The 17,651-nt window shown below is 34.7% G+C and overlaps 1 protein-coding gene across 2 annotated transcripts; it reads left to right on the top strand.

Moving 5' to 3' along the window:
- The first annotated feature begins 1,915 nt into the window (after positions 1 to 1,915).
- Positions 1,916 to 14,553, top strand: LOC128163101 (uncharacterized). 2 transcript variants are annotated; one of them, XM_052826596.1, is made up of 22 exons: positions 1,916 to 2,186; positions 3,307 to 3,482; positions 4,659 to 4,769; positions 5,023 to 5,175; positions 5,276 to 5,499; positions 5,629 to 5,874; positions 6,114 to 6,394; positions 6,579 to 6,820; positions 7,051 to 7,223; positions 9,567 to 9,744; positions 9,974 to 10,742; positions 10,836 to 11,066; positions 11,158 to 11,289; positions 11,751 to 11,867; positions 11,956 to 12,086; positions 12,800 to 12,925; positions 13,111 to 13,176; positions 13,317 to 13,405; positions 13,613 to 13,718; positions 13,843 to 13,945; positions 14,071 to 14,132; positions 14,248 to 14,553. In XM_052826596.1, exons 1-22 carry the CDS (start codon positions 2,009 to 2,011, stop codon positions 14,362 to 14,364), a joined length of 4,011 nt encoding a protein of 1,336 aa, XP_052682556.1. In that variant the 5' UTR covers positions 1,916 to 2,008; the 3' UTR covers positions 14,365 to 14,553. The 2 variants fall into 2 exon arrangements, 1 of the variants encoding a protein (XP_052682556.1); XR_008240761.1 differs by lacking the exons at positions 13,613 to 13,718; positions 14,248 to 14,553 and having other exon boundaries at positions 14,071 to 14,134.
- The last annotated feature ends 3,098 nt before the right edge of the window (positions 14,554 to 17,651 follow it).

The following is a 17,651-nucleotide window of genomic DNA, read 5'->3' as shown; positions in this document are numbered from 1 at the left end:
TTCCTGGCTGATTAGTTTCTGAGAAGAAGATTTTTAAAGATTTACTCTATATATTCATGTGTTAAACTTCGACCCCCCATTGTGCCCCCATCCTGCCCCCGGGGGTCGTGATTTTTTACAACTTTGTATCTACACTACCTGAGGATGCTTCCACACAAGTTTCAGCTTTCCTGGCTGATTAGTGTCTGAGAAGAAGTTTTTTAAAGATTAACTCTATATATTCCTATATTAAACTTCAACCCCCCATTGTGGCCCCATCCTACCCCCGGTGGGACATAATTTTAACAACTTTGTATCTACAGTACCTGAAGATGCTTCCACACAAGTTTCAGCTTTCCTGGCTGAATACTTTCTGAGAAGAAGATGTTTAAAGATTTACTCTAGATATTCCTATGTAAAAGTTTGACCCCCCCCCCCCCCCATTGTGGCCCCATCCTACCCTCGGAGGTCATGATTTTCACAACATTGTATCTACACTACCTGAGGATGCTTCCACACAAGTTTCAGCTTTCCTGATCCTATGGTTCATGAGAAGAAGATTTTTAAAGATTTACTCTGTATATTCCTATGTAAAAGTTCGACCCCCCATTGTGGCCCCACCCTACCCCCAGGGGTCATGATTTTCACAACTTTAATTCTACACTACCAGAGGATGCTTTCATACAAGTTTCAGCTTTCCTGGCTGATTAGTCACCATGCTCGCGGCTGTAGCGGTCAGCGGTTATCTAATACACGAGACCTGTGTCTCTCATATACATGTATGAGTTTATTTAGCTGCGAACTTGATGATTGGTTTCGTTTTGATTACACATAATTTTTTTATGGATTAAGCGATTGGATGTCAATTGAGAAATCGTTCAGTTAATTAATAAAAGCAATGTCATTCTCAATCTAAAGCAATAATAGACACAGATCAATTGTGGGTTTTAAGGTTAAAATAAATAACTTCTCTTTGATAGAGTATGGTCATTATACTGCAAACTTTTCAAATCTTCCTGGGTTCTGAACTGTGCCTGTCTGTGCGTTGTACATGTACCTTTACGTAATATATCCTTCGCCAACGGCCGATGAGATCAGCCACGGCTGCACTACCTAGCGGTAATTAAGCGGTTATTTAATACACAAGATTCTCACGCACACTTACATGCATATGAACGTGTTTGAGTTAATATAGCCGTAAAAACAGGAACTGTTTTAATTTAATTGCCTGACGTCATGACGTCAGGCATATCTAAGGTTAAAAAGTTGCAATCTCCGAAACAGTGCAGGCAATGGGACAAGCAATATCATGATATTTCACAAAAGAGATTAACCGATGCATGTTTAAGATGTCAGCATTTACATTCACAATTGATGAAAATGTTATATGGCATGTAATAACAACAGCGAACAAGAGTTTTCAAGTAAAAGGGACGTTCACCATGCAGTGCACGTGTGTAATCCTGATTTAAAAATAGATCAAAAGGGGGAGGGGGTCATCGCAACAAGTTGTAACATATTGTCTATTATGGTACAGTGTAAGTAATAATTGATGTTGGATTATCATTATTACAAAAGTCATCAGTTTGGATTAAAACTAATATATATTTATACAACTGGAATGTTTACTGGAGGAACTAAATCGCCAAAGCGGGGTGTGACCTGATTTTCGTTCAATTGGGCGATTTCATTAATCTTGAAAAGGGATCATAACTCGCGTGTCTTACTAAATGTACATTACTACATTTAACAATTACTAATCAAGTGTGTTTCTTAATTCTATAGATTTCTTCTAAAACATTTGATCCAAAGTATAATATACATGTGTGTAGCTGTTACAAAACATATGTAAAAAAAATATTCATCTGACCCCCTCCCCATGGATCTCTGCCAATGGATGAGTTCATTCGTTTCGTGAGGTTAGCGGTAGAGAGGATCCGTTAGGCCGCCCTACGTCATACTCATGAATATTCATTATTTTACTTTCGTTTTGAATTCCACGTGCTCGTAACATAAGAAAAAAATGTGAATGATGGAAAGGAAGCACAGATGGGAAAATTTATGGACTTGTGTCACAGAAGATGGGTATTGTGGATACGTCAACTCCTTAGCAGAAGCAGAACAAGTTCGGAAGGAATTTGAGGTGGAGAAAAGTCTAACTTTCGTGTCAGGGAAACGGGAAGCTGATTTCGGCAATCACGGCCATGGTTTGTATAGATCAATTACTGCTGAGATTGATAATACATGTTACCGCAATTAAAAGGTTAGTAAATCTCTGGGAGTTTAGGTTTTATCACGGAAGGCATATACATGGATATACAGATCTGATTTCTGATTCCTAGCTCTGGACAAAGTATAGTAATTGTTATATAATATATATATATATATATGATTGATAGTCATACATTCCATTTTAAATATATATATTATAACATGCAGCTCAATTTGCACACACACACACACAATTAAACACACACTTTGAAAATTTATTGTCCAACAATTAATAACTTGATTGTTATATATTTACACAGTAAAACTTGTTTAGTACGAACACGGTTATAGCGAATTCTCGGATATAGCGTCAGCGAAGTCTTTTTGAGTCCCCAGTAAAATTCTTACCAACTCTTTGCAAAATGATATATATTTACGGATATAGCAAACTGATTTTGAGTCCCCTAGAGGTGAATAATAACGAAATTTAACACCTTTATAACGAATTTCTTTAGGTTTAAAAAAGTTTTAAAAATAGTTTGAAAAAATATATTTTCATATAATTTTTTCAATTTATAATCTGATTTCTAAATGTATCAAAGTAATGTATTTTTATTTTAAGCCTCAATTAGCAAAAATTATAGTCTGGTGAAAGAAAACATGTATATGGTAAATTGACTATAGATATTATAACGAATTCGTTATGCGGATATAACAAATTATGGATATAACGAAGTAATTCCATAGGACTTTGCTATAACCGAGTTTTACTGTACTGATTAAAACAATGATGACTCGTTTAAGTCAAATTTATTATTTACTTTAACTTGGTTTAATTTTATTAGTAAATAAAGTCATCTATTAGTAATTTTTCACAAGATTGTTCTGCTTATTTTTTTTTACTTCACATATGTAGAAAGCAATGCATGACTTACACTTAAGTTACAGTATTTTCATACACACATGTGTAAATGATGGTAACATTTATTTTCAAATGCCACAATACTGTTTGCCTGAGGTTATACTGAAGGCAAACAGTTTGACTTAATTATACTAAAAAATTGGAAACAACTTTATTTGATAATTCTATTTAATTCAATCTGTTTTTAATTTCAGATCTTCCAGATAAATTCCGTTTGAGATTCACCGACATTGGCAACAATGAAACAATTAAATATACTGGCATGCCATTTATCATAGTTTCCAAATATGAGCGCCATTGCTTGTTCGGTAAAGACAAGAACAAGAAAAAGAAAGAAAGATATCAGAATTCAAGAAGCCAAGCTTTATCTGTAAGTAAATAAGAGTACCAAGAAACTTAATTTAAAAAACCATTTCATACTATGGCAAACAATTATTTAAAACAAGGTACTAATAAAGCATAGATTTAGTCTACTGGATTTTGTTAACTGGATCCTAGGCCACTCTACTAAATCTTCCCAGGTTAGGAGTACTAGCCTGTGGTTCCTGACTTAATGTAAGTATAATCCATAGTCTCCAATGTAAGTACATATACTAACACAGGGGCGGTCTACTGGATCCTAGGTCACTCTACTGGATCCTCCCACATAAGGACTACTACTCCTTGGTTCCTGACTTAGTGTAAGTATAATACATAGTCTCTAATATAAGTACTAACACAGGGGCAGTCTACTGGATCCTAGGTCACTCTACTGGATCCTCCCACATAAGGACTACGACTCCTTGGTTCCTGACTAAGTGTAAGTATAATACATAGTCTCTAATATAAGTACTAACACAGGGGCGGTCTACTGGATCCTAGGTCACTCTACTGGATCCTCCCACATAAGGACTACTACTCCTTGGTTCCTGACTTAGTGTAAGTATAATACATAGTCTCTAATATAAGTACTAACACAGGGGCAGTCTACTGGATCCTAGGTCACTCTACTGGATCCTCCCACATAAGGACTACTACTCCTTGGTTCCTGACTTAGTGTAAGTATAATACATAGTCTCTAATATAAGTACTAACACAGGGGCGGTCTACTGGATCCTAGGTCACTCTACTGGATCCTCCCACATAAGGACTACTACTCCTTGGTTCCTGACTTAGTGTAAGTATAATACATAGTCTCCAATATAAGTACTAACACAGGGGCGGTCTACTGGATCCTAGGTCACTCTACTGGATCCTCCCACATAAGGACTACGACTCCTTGGTTCCTGACTTAGTGTAAGTATAATACATAGTCTCCAATATAAGTACTAACACAGGGGCGGTCTACTGGATCCTAGGTCACTCTACTGGATCCTCCCACATAAGGACTACTACTCCTTGGTTCCTGACTTAGTGTAAGTATAATACATAGTCTCTAATATAAGTACTAACACAGGGGCGGTCTACTGGATCCTAGGTCACTCTACTGGATCTTACAGCTGTTAAGTTGCTTATCAAACATGTTTAAAAAAATACTTTTTTCATATTTGTTTGTTTTTTTTTTTAGGATGATCACCCTTCATCTTTGAAAAGGAGGCAGCATATCCAATCTACGAAAAAGAAAGGCTGTCCAGCTAAAATTGTCATGAAAGAAGTTCTTGTTTTTCCAGAATATAAGGTATCTGACATTTCAAAACAAATCAAGTCAAAATTCATTTTTATATATGAATACACATGAAATACTGGGTACTTATATTTTGTGGAATACTTTATAAATAGAAAATAAATTTTTAAACAGATGACAGATTTGCTCCTCTCTGTTTATTTCTTGGAGTACCACTCCATAATGAATTTAAAATAAGAGCAAAGATAAGTAAAGTGAAAGATATAAGAAAAATATGTATTTTTATAGAGATAATTGAAATTTGCAGGCTAAACAAGATACAGAGAAGGCCAGGAGAATAGCTAGCGAGAAGCTCAGAGAAGACCTGGAAGTTATGGGAAGCAACATGAAGAGAGAACATCGGATTTATATAAGCTTACCTAAGGATGAAGAACACCAAAACATGCATCTTCTTGGTCAGGTTTGTATAATTAATGAGTTTGTTTCAATCTGTAAGGCATATTTGTTGTGTACTTTGTGATATAAATCAACAAATATTGTTATTGGTTTAATATAATTAGATTACAGGTTTTATGAATCCAGTGAATAAAGAAGTGAGAGAAAAACTGTATGAGATGGTGGGACATGGGGTCACAAGTGTTTCAGAAATGAGACGCCATTTGAAAGTTTATGTAGATACCCAGTTGTTCCCCAGTGCCAGCAAGCCGTCACTAACAGACGCAGCATATTATCCATCAGATGTGACAATAAGAAAACATATTTACTTAGCACAACTTCGCCTGAGGTACGAGTTTGGTACTTATAAAGAAAACATATATTAGGACAGGAACATTTATTTTGCCATTAGCTGTTGTAAAAAAAAGTCAGTTACAATAGTTATACAATAGCTATATATGATGATGTTTTTTCTCAGGTATTCCAAAATCGATCAGGAAAATCTAATGAAATTGGTAAGTCAATGGCAAGAAAGCTACCCAAAGGATAATTTTGATTTCATGCCGGCTACCTCAAATGAGAATCAGCCACTGGATGAAGATAACATCAATGATGTGCAGTGTGTTGAGCAAGACGATGAAGATGAGGTCTTCTCTCAGTTGATTACAACAACAAATTTCTTCTTCTGTCACCAATCAGAGTTCCAGAGGCATTTGCTTTATAGGTAATGTACTCTATGTAAGATTGTCATGCATAATTATTGGTGAGTTCTTTTGTAATGTTGATATGTCTTACATTACTGTCTCCATATGGTATGTGGTGCCATTTTTGCTGAGTTTTGATATTAAACAAATTGATGCATTGTTTCATTTTATTTTAAAGAAATTTTAAATTGTAGCTGTATTAAATTCTAAATACTGAACAGTGTATGCAGTAAGGTGATTATTCAGTTATATATTTCAGATATGGCAACTCTCTTTGCTTATTGGATGCCACCTACAGAACCACGAAATATGCTTTGCCTCTTTTCTTTTTGGCTGTGAAGACAAATGTTGGTTTTAGCGTCGTGGCAGAGTTTGTTGTTCAGAATGAGACCAAAAACTTAATTGTACAGGGTCTCCAAACTATCAAAAACTGGATGAACGAGGCTCCAGACAAACCAGAGGGATGGGAATGGAAGCCCAAATTCTTTATGACAGACTTCTGTGAGCGAGAAATAGTTGCCATAGAGGAGACTTTCTCAGGTAGTTTGATTTAAGGGACAGATTATAGGTGTAAGCTGCATATAACTCAACAGTGTTTGAAATTAATATTGTATTAATTTTATTTTTATTCTTTATTTTTTTTTGAGTCTGGTTTTGCTACCAGTTTCTGAATATTTCAATTTTATGAAATAGGTGATACACTGTGATATATTTCTTGTTATAGAGAGTTTTGTATTTCTTTGTGACTTTCACCGTGAGCAAAGCTGGACGAGATGGGTCAGCAAAACTGACAATGGTGTTGGTGAGAGTAAGGATAAAGTTCTTGCCATGCTGAGAAGATGTGCCCACTCTTGCTCAGAGGACCAGTTTGAAGTTGCACTAGAGTCTCTCACAAACTCTGTTGAGTGGAAAGCAAATGCGAGGTTGAGGAATTGGTTTACCAAGACCTGGCTATCTGAGAAAAAAGTAATTCTTATCATCTAATTTTGATAAATCTGATCAGTTCATGAATTATTACATTTTAACACAATCTTAAATTTTTTAAGTAAATTATCTGTTGTGTAGTTTGTGTTTAAACTTGCCAGTTTTTTGTAATGCAGCAGGCTGCTTAATGAGTTAGCTCACCAATTATTTTGGTGGTTTTTTTTTTAATATCAACACAAAGATTCAACAGTCTATAATTTCATCTTTTTTAGCGTTGGGTTTGGGCTCATAGATATGGTCAAGGCCTCTTAGTAAACACCAACAATGGGCTTGAGAGACAAAACAAAATTTTCAAATATAAATTCCTAGAACAGAGAAAAGATAACCATCTGTCAGGAATGATCTCCAGTTTGGTCTCTGAGTATTTGCCAGCCATGATGTTGAAGTGAGTACCTGTTCAAATTCCTCAACATCCATGTTATTGAATTGTTATTAAATGTTACTTCTGTTTTACTATCATCAGAATGCATGTTAAAATTCATAATTAACTTATTATTGAATGTTACTTTTGTTTTCTTTAGCTGCATGTAAGTAGAATAGTGCAGCAAAGTTATTCAACAGGGTCTGTACCCAAAGATATAAAACAATATTTACATTTCAAATATTTCTTTTCTGTAAAGTGTGTTAAAAACCATGGCATTCATGAGATTATATATATAACCACACAGCTGGTCAAAGGTTAAACTACTATGACATCATAATTGTAGAATGGCGTAAACTTAAGTGCCACGTAATGAGCAAAAATCAAAATTCACGTTCAGGACTCTTCCAATGGCTGTTCCATTAATTTGAACTTACACTATGGATGAAACAGGAATTATAAATGTATTGCTAAAAATTTTTAGACAAAATTAAAAATATAAATATAAGCATCAAATCATCATTTTTTGAAAGATGAGGTCTAATAAATGCAACGGCGTGTTCCAAAAAAATTTCATTTTAAACACGCTAATTATTTAGTTTGTATGCACACGCCATTGCAGTTATTAGCCGATGTCTTTTAAAATGAAGAGGTTTAATGTTTCAATGTTTAATTGTTGGTGATCTGTTTTATATATCTTTAAGGAGGCAGGGTAGTCAACAAATTAGATAAGATATATTATATTTTAAACTTGGGTATTTTCCTATATTCTTATATATAGCTCTTCTTTTAAAGGAGATCAATACAGTCTAAAAAAAAAATGGCCACCACCATCAATCCATCTTAAATATATATGATAGTCATGTGATCATTTTTTTTTTTGATACACTAAACTCTTTTTAAGATAACTTTAAATAACATATTTAAATGCATGTGTCATTACAATATTAATTTTTTTTTTCTAAGCAGCAAAACTACCTTGACAGTAAGTATAAGCAGTGTATTTATGCATCGTATTGTTCCTAATGCTTTTCTGTCACTATTTAATTGATAATTTTCAATGAACACATAAGCTGTGATTATCAATTATTCTTTGGTAATTTACTTGGAGGAAATGGATGTATGTACATATATTTATATATATATTGTGTGTGTGTGCAACAGTGATACTTTGAAACTTGTATACTTAATTACCACACTATCCACATTTGGTTTAGGGATACAAATATCAATGTAAATGGGTATACCCTTCTCTATCTTGTACCTGTCTGACTATTATGCCATGTTGTTTCTGTCTAACTTTTTATCAAAAGAAAAGGGTTACAACTCAGAAAAATGTTTTGCTAAAAGTATTTAATTACATGTAAGTATCTGTAAAGATCAACTCTATTGTAGTTTTATTTTATGATGATCAAGGTGGGAAAACTATTTAATAAAAATATAGTTAAAGTCCACAATATTTTTGGGAAAAATTAATTAAAACTGAAACTTACTAAATAGTCAGTTTCATCGAGTTACTACACTTAAAAATGTTTGCAAGTAGAGTACGTACCAGTTATTCATAACATTTAATTTTAATATTACTGGTGATGGAAGGTGGAAGATTTTCATCATAGTCTATGAATAATTTACCAGATATTTTTTTCAATGGAAGTAAAATGGTTAATAATTTTCAAACATGTATAATACTAAAATGATTTTCTTTCCCTGAAAAGTGCTCCTTTTGTTTTTTACTTGCAATCAAAGATGGGTGTAATAGCAACCTTGATTTGGGTATCATATATTAATGCATTCCTTAGATACTGTTTGGTCAATTGCAAAAATTTGTTTACTGACTGGTTACCCCATCTTATTTCTATTATTCCTAATTTATTTATGTATCTGCTTTTTGTGTGAAAATTGTCTTACTTTTGAAATACTCTGCTTTTAATAGCTGACATAGTCATGTAAATTAAATTATCACTTTACAAAAAATACATGAAATTCTTGTATCTTACAACTTAATATATGCTTACATATCATAATTTAATTTAGTATATAGGTATATGGATTCATGTTATGTGACAAAACAATTATTATTATATCTCTTCCATAACAAGGTATTTTTACAATAATAATTTGCACACATAACAGCTCTATTTATTTCATGAAAACTCTTTGGTAGCTGTTGCTCTACACCATTTTTGAATTCTCATAATTCTTACTGACTATGTTATATAATACTTCAACTTAAGGCTTTGTAGTTGGAAAGCATGCTTTCTGATTAAGATTTATTTTCTTATAAATTGTATCCCAGAGTTTTTCCCTTTCTTTCTTTTTTTTTTTTTACTCTGAATTGTATTCTATGGATATTTTCTTTTTGGATAGGTATACTCGTGACAACGTGTTGGCCTCAGAAAGAGTCGGTCGTTCTTACATTGCAGCAATACCAGATTTCTTGAAGAACAGACCAGCACCTTTTATTAAGCACTGCATGACAAAAATAGATCTCGCAGAAACAGTGGAAGAGACTGATATCATACAGCTATCTACAAACTGTTTTAAGGTACATACATGAACTTGTATTGGCTTTAACTGGAAATTCAATACATGAGCTTATATATATATATTATTTAAATTAATTTGAGTTTAACACTATAAACATGTAATTTATTAACAAACTATATTAAAATAAATTAAGGAAAGGAATTGTATTTTACCTCTTTTGAAAGATGGAAGAGTGAAAACTGTGAAAAACAATAATTTGAATGTGTATATGGAATATCTTATTGCAGATTAAAAGTGTCTCAGACTCTAGAAAAAAAGTAGAGTACAATGTTCTATTGGATAATGGCCATGGAATGCCGAGTTGTGGGTGCCATGCATGGACCTGGACTCTTCTCCCATGCAAACATATATTTGCGGTCATTAATGGCAGATTTCCTGGTGTTTCATGGAAGAACATCCCCTTGAGTTACAGCAACTCGCCTTTTTTCACGTTAGATTTTGATGTAGTGTCCATTCCAGTATCAGGTTTCGTATCAAATGAAGATGATCTTTGCGATGAGGAGGATGTAGAAGATGATATCACTGATAAAAATGTGGAGCTCTCTGATGCAAATTTACCAACTTGCAAAAAAACTCCACGGTCAAAGTTAAAAATTTTAGCCATTAAATGCAGAGAAAGTCTGTCAATTATTCAAAATGCCACTTATCTTTGCCAAGAGGAAAGTACACTAGAACATCTAAGTGTTCTACTTAATGAAGCATCATCCTACATGAACAACATGCTACATAAGGAGGAAGGCCTCATTCCAGAACCTCCTAAGAAAAGGAAAGTTGTTGAAGATCCGAAGTCTGCTAAAAAACCAAAATTGGGAACAAAATCTGAAAAATGTCAAAAATTAAGAAAGAGAAAAGCAAACAGAAGTATAAGATATGGAAAGACAACATCAAAAACCATCAAGTTAGAAGATCTAAAAAAAGATCAAGAGGAGCTCGAGGACACTATAATAATTGATGGCCATTCAACTGTGCCACAATCAATTCTTGAGAGTATTGAAGGTATTTTCTTCCAAAAATAAAGAAACCAATTCACCAGTAAGACTATCAACCTAACAGATATGAAATTTTTCTTTGTTTTTTCTTTCTTTCCAGAAATGGTCAGTCAGATGCCAATAATTGAATGGGAGGCACTTATAGTCAGGTCCACAAAAGAGGCTGGAACATCAACAGATAAAATATCCCAAATTGCTGTATCTTTACTTGAGGAGTACTGTAAAGATGATCATATTCAGACAATGAAGACCATTTCTGATAATCATTGCCCAAAAGATATGACAAATGCTCAGAAATATAGAATGGCACTTTTAATGCTACATAAACTCGGTAATGCTATATTCTACTTTTCAGAGGTAAAAATAATCCATATTTAATGTGCATGGATCCATGAGTAATTTTAACATAATGCTTTTTTCAGTGGAGACAAAAAAATTCAGTTTGAAAAGAAATTTTGAGAAGGAACGCAAGGAGAGGGAAGCTGCTGAAAAAGCATGCATAGATGCTTTGGCTCAGATGGAAGGTTTCAACAGATCAGAACCTACCTCAGAAGGTAAGATACAGGTTTTGAATTTTTTATTTTGTTTTTATCAAATGCCCTTTAACAAAAGAATCTCTGATGCTGTGATAGATATGCAACTAAAAAAAATAATATTATATATTTATATTCAGTGTGTATTTCCCCTTATGTTTGCATTGGAAATATGCGATGTTCAATTTCCTGTGAATACACCTAGCTAATTCATGCATCAGGAGCACAAATATAACGTTATCACGGGCTTTGAGTATATTTATTATTGTAAGATTAAATGAAACTTTCAAACTTATTTGTCTGATCTGCTTGGTGTGTTATAGGCCCGACAACATCATAAGCATTCAACGCTTAAATTAATCAAATTCAGGACAGTGTTTAATGGAATCACTTTGTTAAAAACTTTTTTGCATGTATGCACGTAATTGATAATTAATGTATCTTTCCCTTAAAAATTTCATCTTATGTTCTATTAATTAAAGCATCTGAAATGACAACCAAATCTAAGAAAAAAGGGAAAAAGAAAGTACAGTGGGAAACAGGTGAATCAGCAACACAATGCACTGGAACAACCTGGACTGACATTGATTCACAGAAAGGTAACATGGGTTGTAAATATTTATTGTTTTAATTTTAAAATAACATTGGTCTGAATATATCTGATTTTAGTATTAATCACTTTTATAGCTACAAACAAACTTATGAAAATATGGAATCAGGAAAGAGCGACAAATTACATTAAAGCCAGGGTTTATGGATATAATGTTAATGATGCTGATCTCATGTCTCTAAAGGGTCCAAACTGGTTGACTGATCAGGTATTTATTTTTTCATGTTACAGTAAAACTTGGTTATAGCAAAGTCATAGGGACCAATGGATTTACTTCGTTATATCCTTAATTCGTTATATCTGTATAACAAATTCGTAATAATAACTATAGCAAATTCACTATATAGTATATACATGTTTTCTTTTGCAAGACTACAATTTTTGCTAATTGAGGCTTAAAATAAATATACATTCCTTTAATACCTTTAATAATCGGATCAAGAATTGAAAATTTTACATGAAAATAAATGCTTTCAAACAATTATGTTAAACGGTAGAACAAACTTTTTAAACTGTAAAGAACTTCATTATAAAAGTGGTATATTTCGTTATTATTCACCCCTACGGGACTCAAAATCAGTTCGCTATATCTGAATTTGTTATAACCGTAAAATTTTGCAAAGATTTGTTAAGAATTTTGCAGGGGACTCAAAAAAACTTTGCTATATCTAAGAATTCGCTATATTCGTGTTCGTACTAAACAAGTTTTACTGTATTGTGCAGTATTTTCTTCAGCCCTTGAGAACATTTTTGTTGCCGTTTTTCTTAAATTGGCATTTTGTCTACATGATACATTGGAAGGTGGTTCATCACCACACTAATTATTATTGTATAAGTCTGCACGTCACATGCCTAAATTGCTTTTATCATCACATTTTGAATGAATAATAAATTGATTAGGACACAATTTTGCATTTATAGGTACTTGATGCATACCTCTCATACCTAGCCCAGAAAGAATGGGATAAGGGGAAAAAAGTAAAACATTCGGGTGTATCCAAGATGACAAGTATCATCAATGATCATGTCCAGTCTTCAGAAAAAAAGGTACCAAAAATTCTTGATCCAAATAATTTATAGCCTGTAAAACCTAGCATCAGCTGACCAATAATTATGATGAGTTTTATAAGTGAACAAAAAGTAACTATTTCAAAACAACATTAATTTTAAAACATTTGTTATGAAGTAAAAAAAAAATGTTGAATGATTTATGCCTCAACATCATTATTCAGTGCCGTGTTCTGGAATATGACTACATCATTGGTGTGTATCATCAAAGAGGACATTGGGATCTAGTGGCAAGTTTTCAAATTCATCCAAAAGAAATGTCACATCAAATTTTACTGACATTGCAATTACTGGATATTTCGTTCATTTTATTAAGAAGAAGTTTACATGATTTACATCTCTTTCATTCAATTTCATTTTACCTTTGTAGATAATTGAACCAAAGTCGTTCAAAGTCTACTTCTACAACCCACTTGGAGAGACAACATTTCAGCGCAGACAAGTACTCAATGGCTGGAGGTTTGCTGGAACATGTTTTCATAAAATCTTTACTTCGATCTTCTTAATTAATTTTCTTGGATTAAAATTTTTTTTTTGTACTTTTACTCTCTCCAAATTGCTGAAAAATACAGCAAGCAATAAACTTTTTTCAGGTGCTAAGTTTTCATGGTATTCCAGTTTTTGAAATGAAATTGACATTATTTACAGATTATTATATAATTTTAGAAATTACATGGGAAGAAACCTTTTGTTAAGTATTCAATGGGAATTGAAAGTGAACGAACATTCAAAGCAGAAAGATGGTTCTAGTTGTGGAGTGTTCTGTTTAATGGTAAGTACTGGTAAAAGCACCAAAAGAAATTCCCTTGTTTACATAACAATGTACAAGGCATTGTACATTTGTAATCATTAAAGTTACCTTTCACATTGTATTAATTGATAATCCTTATTTAAAGTTTGCAGAAAGACACCTTAGTGGAGAATCTCTCTTGAATATAACCAAAGAAGATGTTCTGAGGAAAAGGACAGAAGTAGGAACTACTCTTCTGCTGTTTGAAGGTAGGTTTTAAAATGAACGCATTTTCAATAGATGATTAAAAGTTTGGTGGCTATTCCTCTTTACATTGTATATATTTCATTAACATGAAAACTGTGATAGTATAAGATCATTTTTTTTTATACAGAACACATTGCTGATTGTTGTCCATGTTGTGGATTTAAGGTAGATGACCTTAAAGGTGATTTGGTAAGTATGGTATATTGTTGCTTATTTTATATCAGCTATATTATATGTACTTTAAGTTTTGAAAGTGAATTTATAAAAATTCCTGGAATAAATTTTTCCTTTTTTCTGCTTTTAGGTTCCTTGTGGTATTTGTAAAAGGAAATTCCACAAAAAAAATTACTGTGTGGGAGACAAAATTTCTAACATGTCATCAGTGCAGCATTTTACATGCAAAGATTGCTTCAAACAATAGATCCAGTAGAGTGACCTAGGATCCAGTAGACCGCCCCTGTGTTAGTACTTATATTGCAGACTATGTTTTATACTTACACCAAGTTAGGAACTTAGGAATAATACTCCTAATCTGAGAGGATCCAGTAGAGTGACCTAGGATCCAGTAGACCGCCCCTGTGTTAGTACTTATATTGCAGGCTATGTTTTATACTTCCAACAAGTCAGGAACCAAGGAGTAGTAGTCCTTATGTGGGAGGATCCAGTAGAGTGACCTAGGATCCAGTAGACCGCCCCTGTGTTAGTACTTATATTAGAGACTATGTATTATACTTACACTAAGTCAGGAACCAAGGAGTAGTAGTCCTTATGTGGGAGGATCCAGTAGAGTGACCTAGGATCCAGTAGACCGCCCCTGTGTTAGTACTTATATTGGAGACTATGTATTATACTTACACTAAGTCAGGAACCAAGGAGTAGTAGTCCTTATGTGGGAGGATCCAGTAGAGTGACCTAGGATCCAGTAGACCGCCCCTGTGTTAGTACTTATATTGCAGACTATGTTTTATACTTACACCAAGATACGAACTTAGGAATAATACTCCTAATCTGAGAGGATCCAGTAGAGTGACCTAGGATCCAGTAGACCGCCCCTGTGTTAGTACTTATATTGGAGACTATGTATTATACTCACACTAAGTCAGGAACCAAGGAGTAGTAGTCCTTATGTGGGAGGATCCAGTAGAGTGACCTAGGATCCAGTAGACCGCCCCTGTGTTAGTACTTATATTGGAGACTATGTATTATACTCACACTAAGTCAGGAACCAAGGAGTAGTACTCCTAATCTGAGAGGATCCAGTAGAGTGACCTAGGATCCAGTAGACCGCCCCTGTGTTAGTACTTATATTGCAGACTATGTTTTATACTTACACCAAGATAGGAACTTAGGAATAATACTCCTAATCTGAGAGGATCCAGTAGAGTGACCTAGGATCCAGTAGACTGCCCCTGTGTTAGTACTTATATTAGAGACTATGTATTATACTTACACTAAGTCAGGAACCAAGGAGTAGTAGTCCTTATGTGGGAGGATCCAGTAGAGTGACCTAGGATCCAGTAGACCGCCCCTGTGTCAGTACTTATATTGCAGGCTATGTTTTATACTTCCAACAAGTCAGGAACCAAGGAGTAGTAGTCCTTATGTGGGAGGATCCAGTAGAGTGACCTAGGATCCAGTAGACCGCCCCTGTGTTAGTACTTATATTAGAGACTATGTATTATTCTTACACTAAGTCAGCAACCAAGGAGTAGTAGTCCTTATGTGGGAGGATCCAGTAGAGTGACCTAGGATCCAGTAGACCGCCCCTGTGTTAGTACTTATATTGGAGACTATGTATTATACTTACACTAAGTCAGGAACCAAGGAGTAGTAGTCCTTATGTGGGAGGATCCAGTAGAGTGACCTAGGATCCAGTAGACCGCCCCTGTGTTAGTACTTATATTGCAGACTATGTTTTATACTTACACTAAGTCAGGAACCAAGGTGTAGTAGTCCTTATGTGGGAGGATCCAGTAGAGTGACCTAGGATCCAGTAGACCGCCCCTGTGTTAGTACTTATATTGGAGACTATGTATTATACTCACACTAAGTCAGGAACCAAGGAGTAGTACTCCTAATCTGAGAGGATCCAGTAGAGTGACCTAGGATCCAGTAGACCGCCCCAGTGTTAGTACTTATATTGCAGACTATGTTTTATACTTACACCAAGTTAGGAACTTAGGAATAATACTCCTAATCTGAGAGGATCCAGTAGAGTGACCTAGGATCCAGTAGACTGCCCCTGTGTTAGTACTTATATTAGAGACTATGTATTATACTTACACTAAGTCAGGAACCAAGGAGTAGTATTCTTTACGTGGGAGGATCCAGTAGAGTGACCTAGGATCCAGTAGACCGCCCCTGTGTTAGTACTTATATTGCAGACTATGTTTTATACTTACACCAAGTTAGGAACTTAGGAATAATACTCCTAATCTGAGAGGATCCAGTAGAGTGACCTAGGATCCAGTAGACTGCCCCTGTGTTAGTACTTATATTAGAGACTATGTATTATACTTACACTAAGTCAGGAACCAAGGAGTAGTATTCTTTACATGGGAGGATCTAGTAGAGTGACCTAGGATCCAGTAGACCGCCCCTGTGTTAGTACTTATATTGCAGACTATGTTTTATACTTACACCAAGTTAGGAACTTAGGAATAATACTCCTAATCTGAGAGGATCCAGTAGAGTGACCTAGGATCCAGTAGACTGCCCCTGTGTTAGTACTTATATTAGAGACTATGTATTATACTTACACTAAGTCAGGAACCAAGAAGTAGTAGTCCTTATGTGGGAGGATCCAGTAGAGTGACCTAGGATCCAGTAGACCGCCCCTGTGTCAGTACTTATATTGCAGGCTATGTTTTATACTTCCAACAAGTCAGGAACCAAGGAGTAGTAGTCCTTATGTGGGAGGATCCAGTAGAGTGACCTAGGATCCAGTAGACCGCCCCTGTGTTAGTACTTATATTAGAGACTATGTATTATTCTTACACTAAGTCAGGAACCAAGGAGTAGTAGTCCTTATGTGGGAGGATCCAGTAGAGTGACCTAGGATCCAGTAGACCGCCCCTGTGTTAGTACTTATATTGGAGACTATGTATTATACTTACACTAAGTCAGGAACCAAGGAGTAGTAGTCCTTATGTGGGAGGATCCAGTAGAGTGACCTAGGATCCAGTAGACCGCCCCTGTGTTAGTACTTATATTGCAGACTATGTTTTATACTTACACTAAGTCAGGAACCAAGGAGTAGTAGTCCTTATGTGGGAGGATCCAGTAGAGTGACCTAGGATCCAGTAGACCGCCCCTGTGTTAGTACTTATATTGGAGACTATGTATTATACTCACACTAAGTCAGGAACCAAGGAGTAGTACTCCTAATCTGAGAGGATCCAGTAGAGTGACCTAGGATCCAGTAGACCGCCCCAGTGTTAGTACTTATATTGCAGACTATGTTTTATACTTACACCAAGTTAGGAACTTAGGAATAATACTCCTAATCTGAGAAGATCCAGTAGAGTGACCTAGGATCCAGTAGACTGCCCCTGTGTTAGTACTTATATTAGAGACTATGTATTATACTTACACTAAGTCAGGAACCAAGGAGTAGTATTATTTACGTGGGAGGATCCAGTAGAGTGACCTAGGATCCAGTAGACCGCCCCTGTGTTAGTACTTATATTGCAGACTATGTTTTATACT

The sequence above is a fragment of the Crassostrea angulata genome, chromosome 9, assembly GCF_025612915.1.
Source record: "Crassostrea angulata isolate pt1a10 chromosome 9, ASM2561291v2, whole genome shotgun sequence".
Classification (NCBI taxonomy): Eukaryota; Metazoa; Mollusca; class Bivalvia; order Ostreida; family Ostreidae; genus Magallana; species Magallana angulata.
The sequence above is the reverse complement of the archived record's forward strand: the minus strand, read 5'-3'. Positions and strand labels throughout refer to the sequence as shown.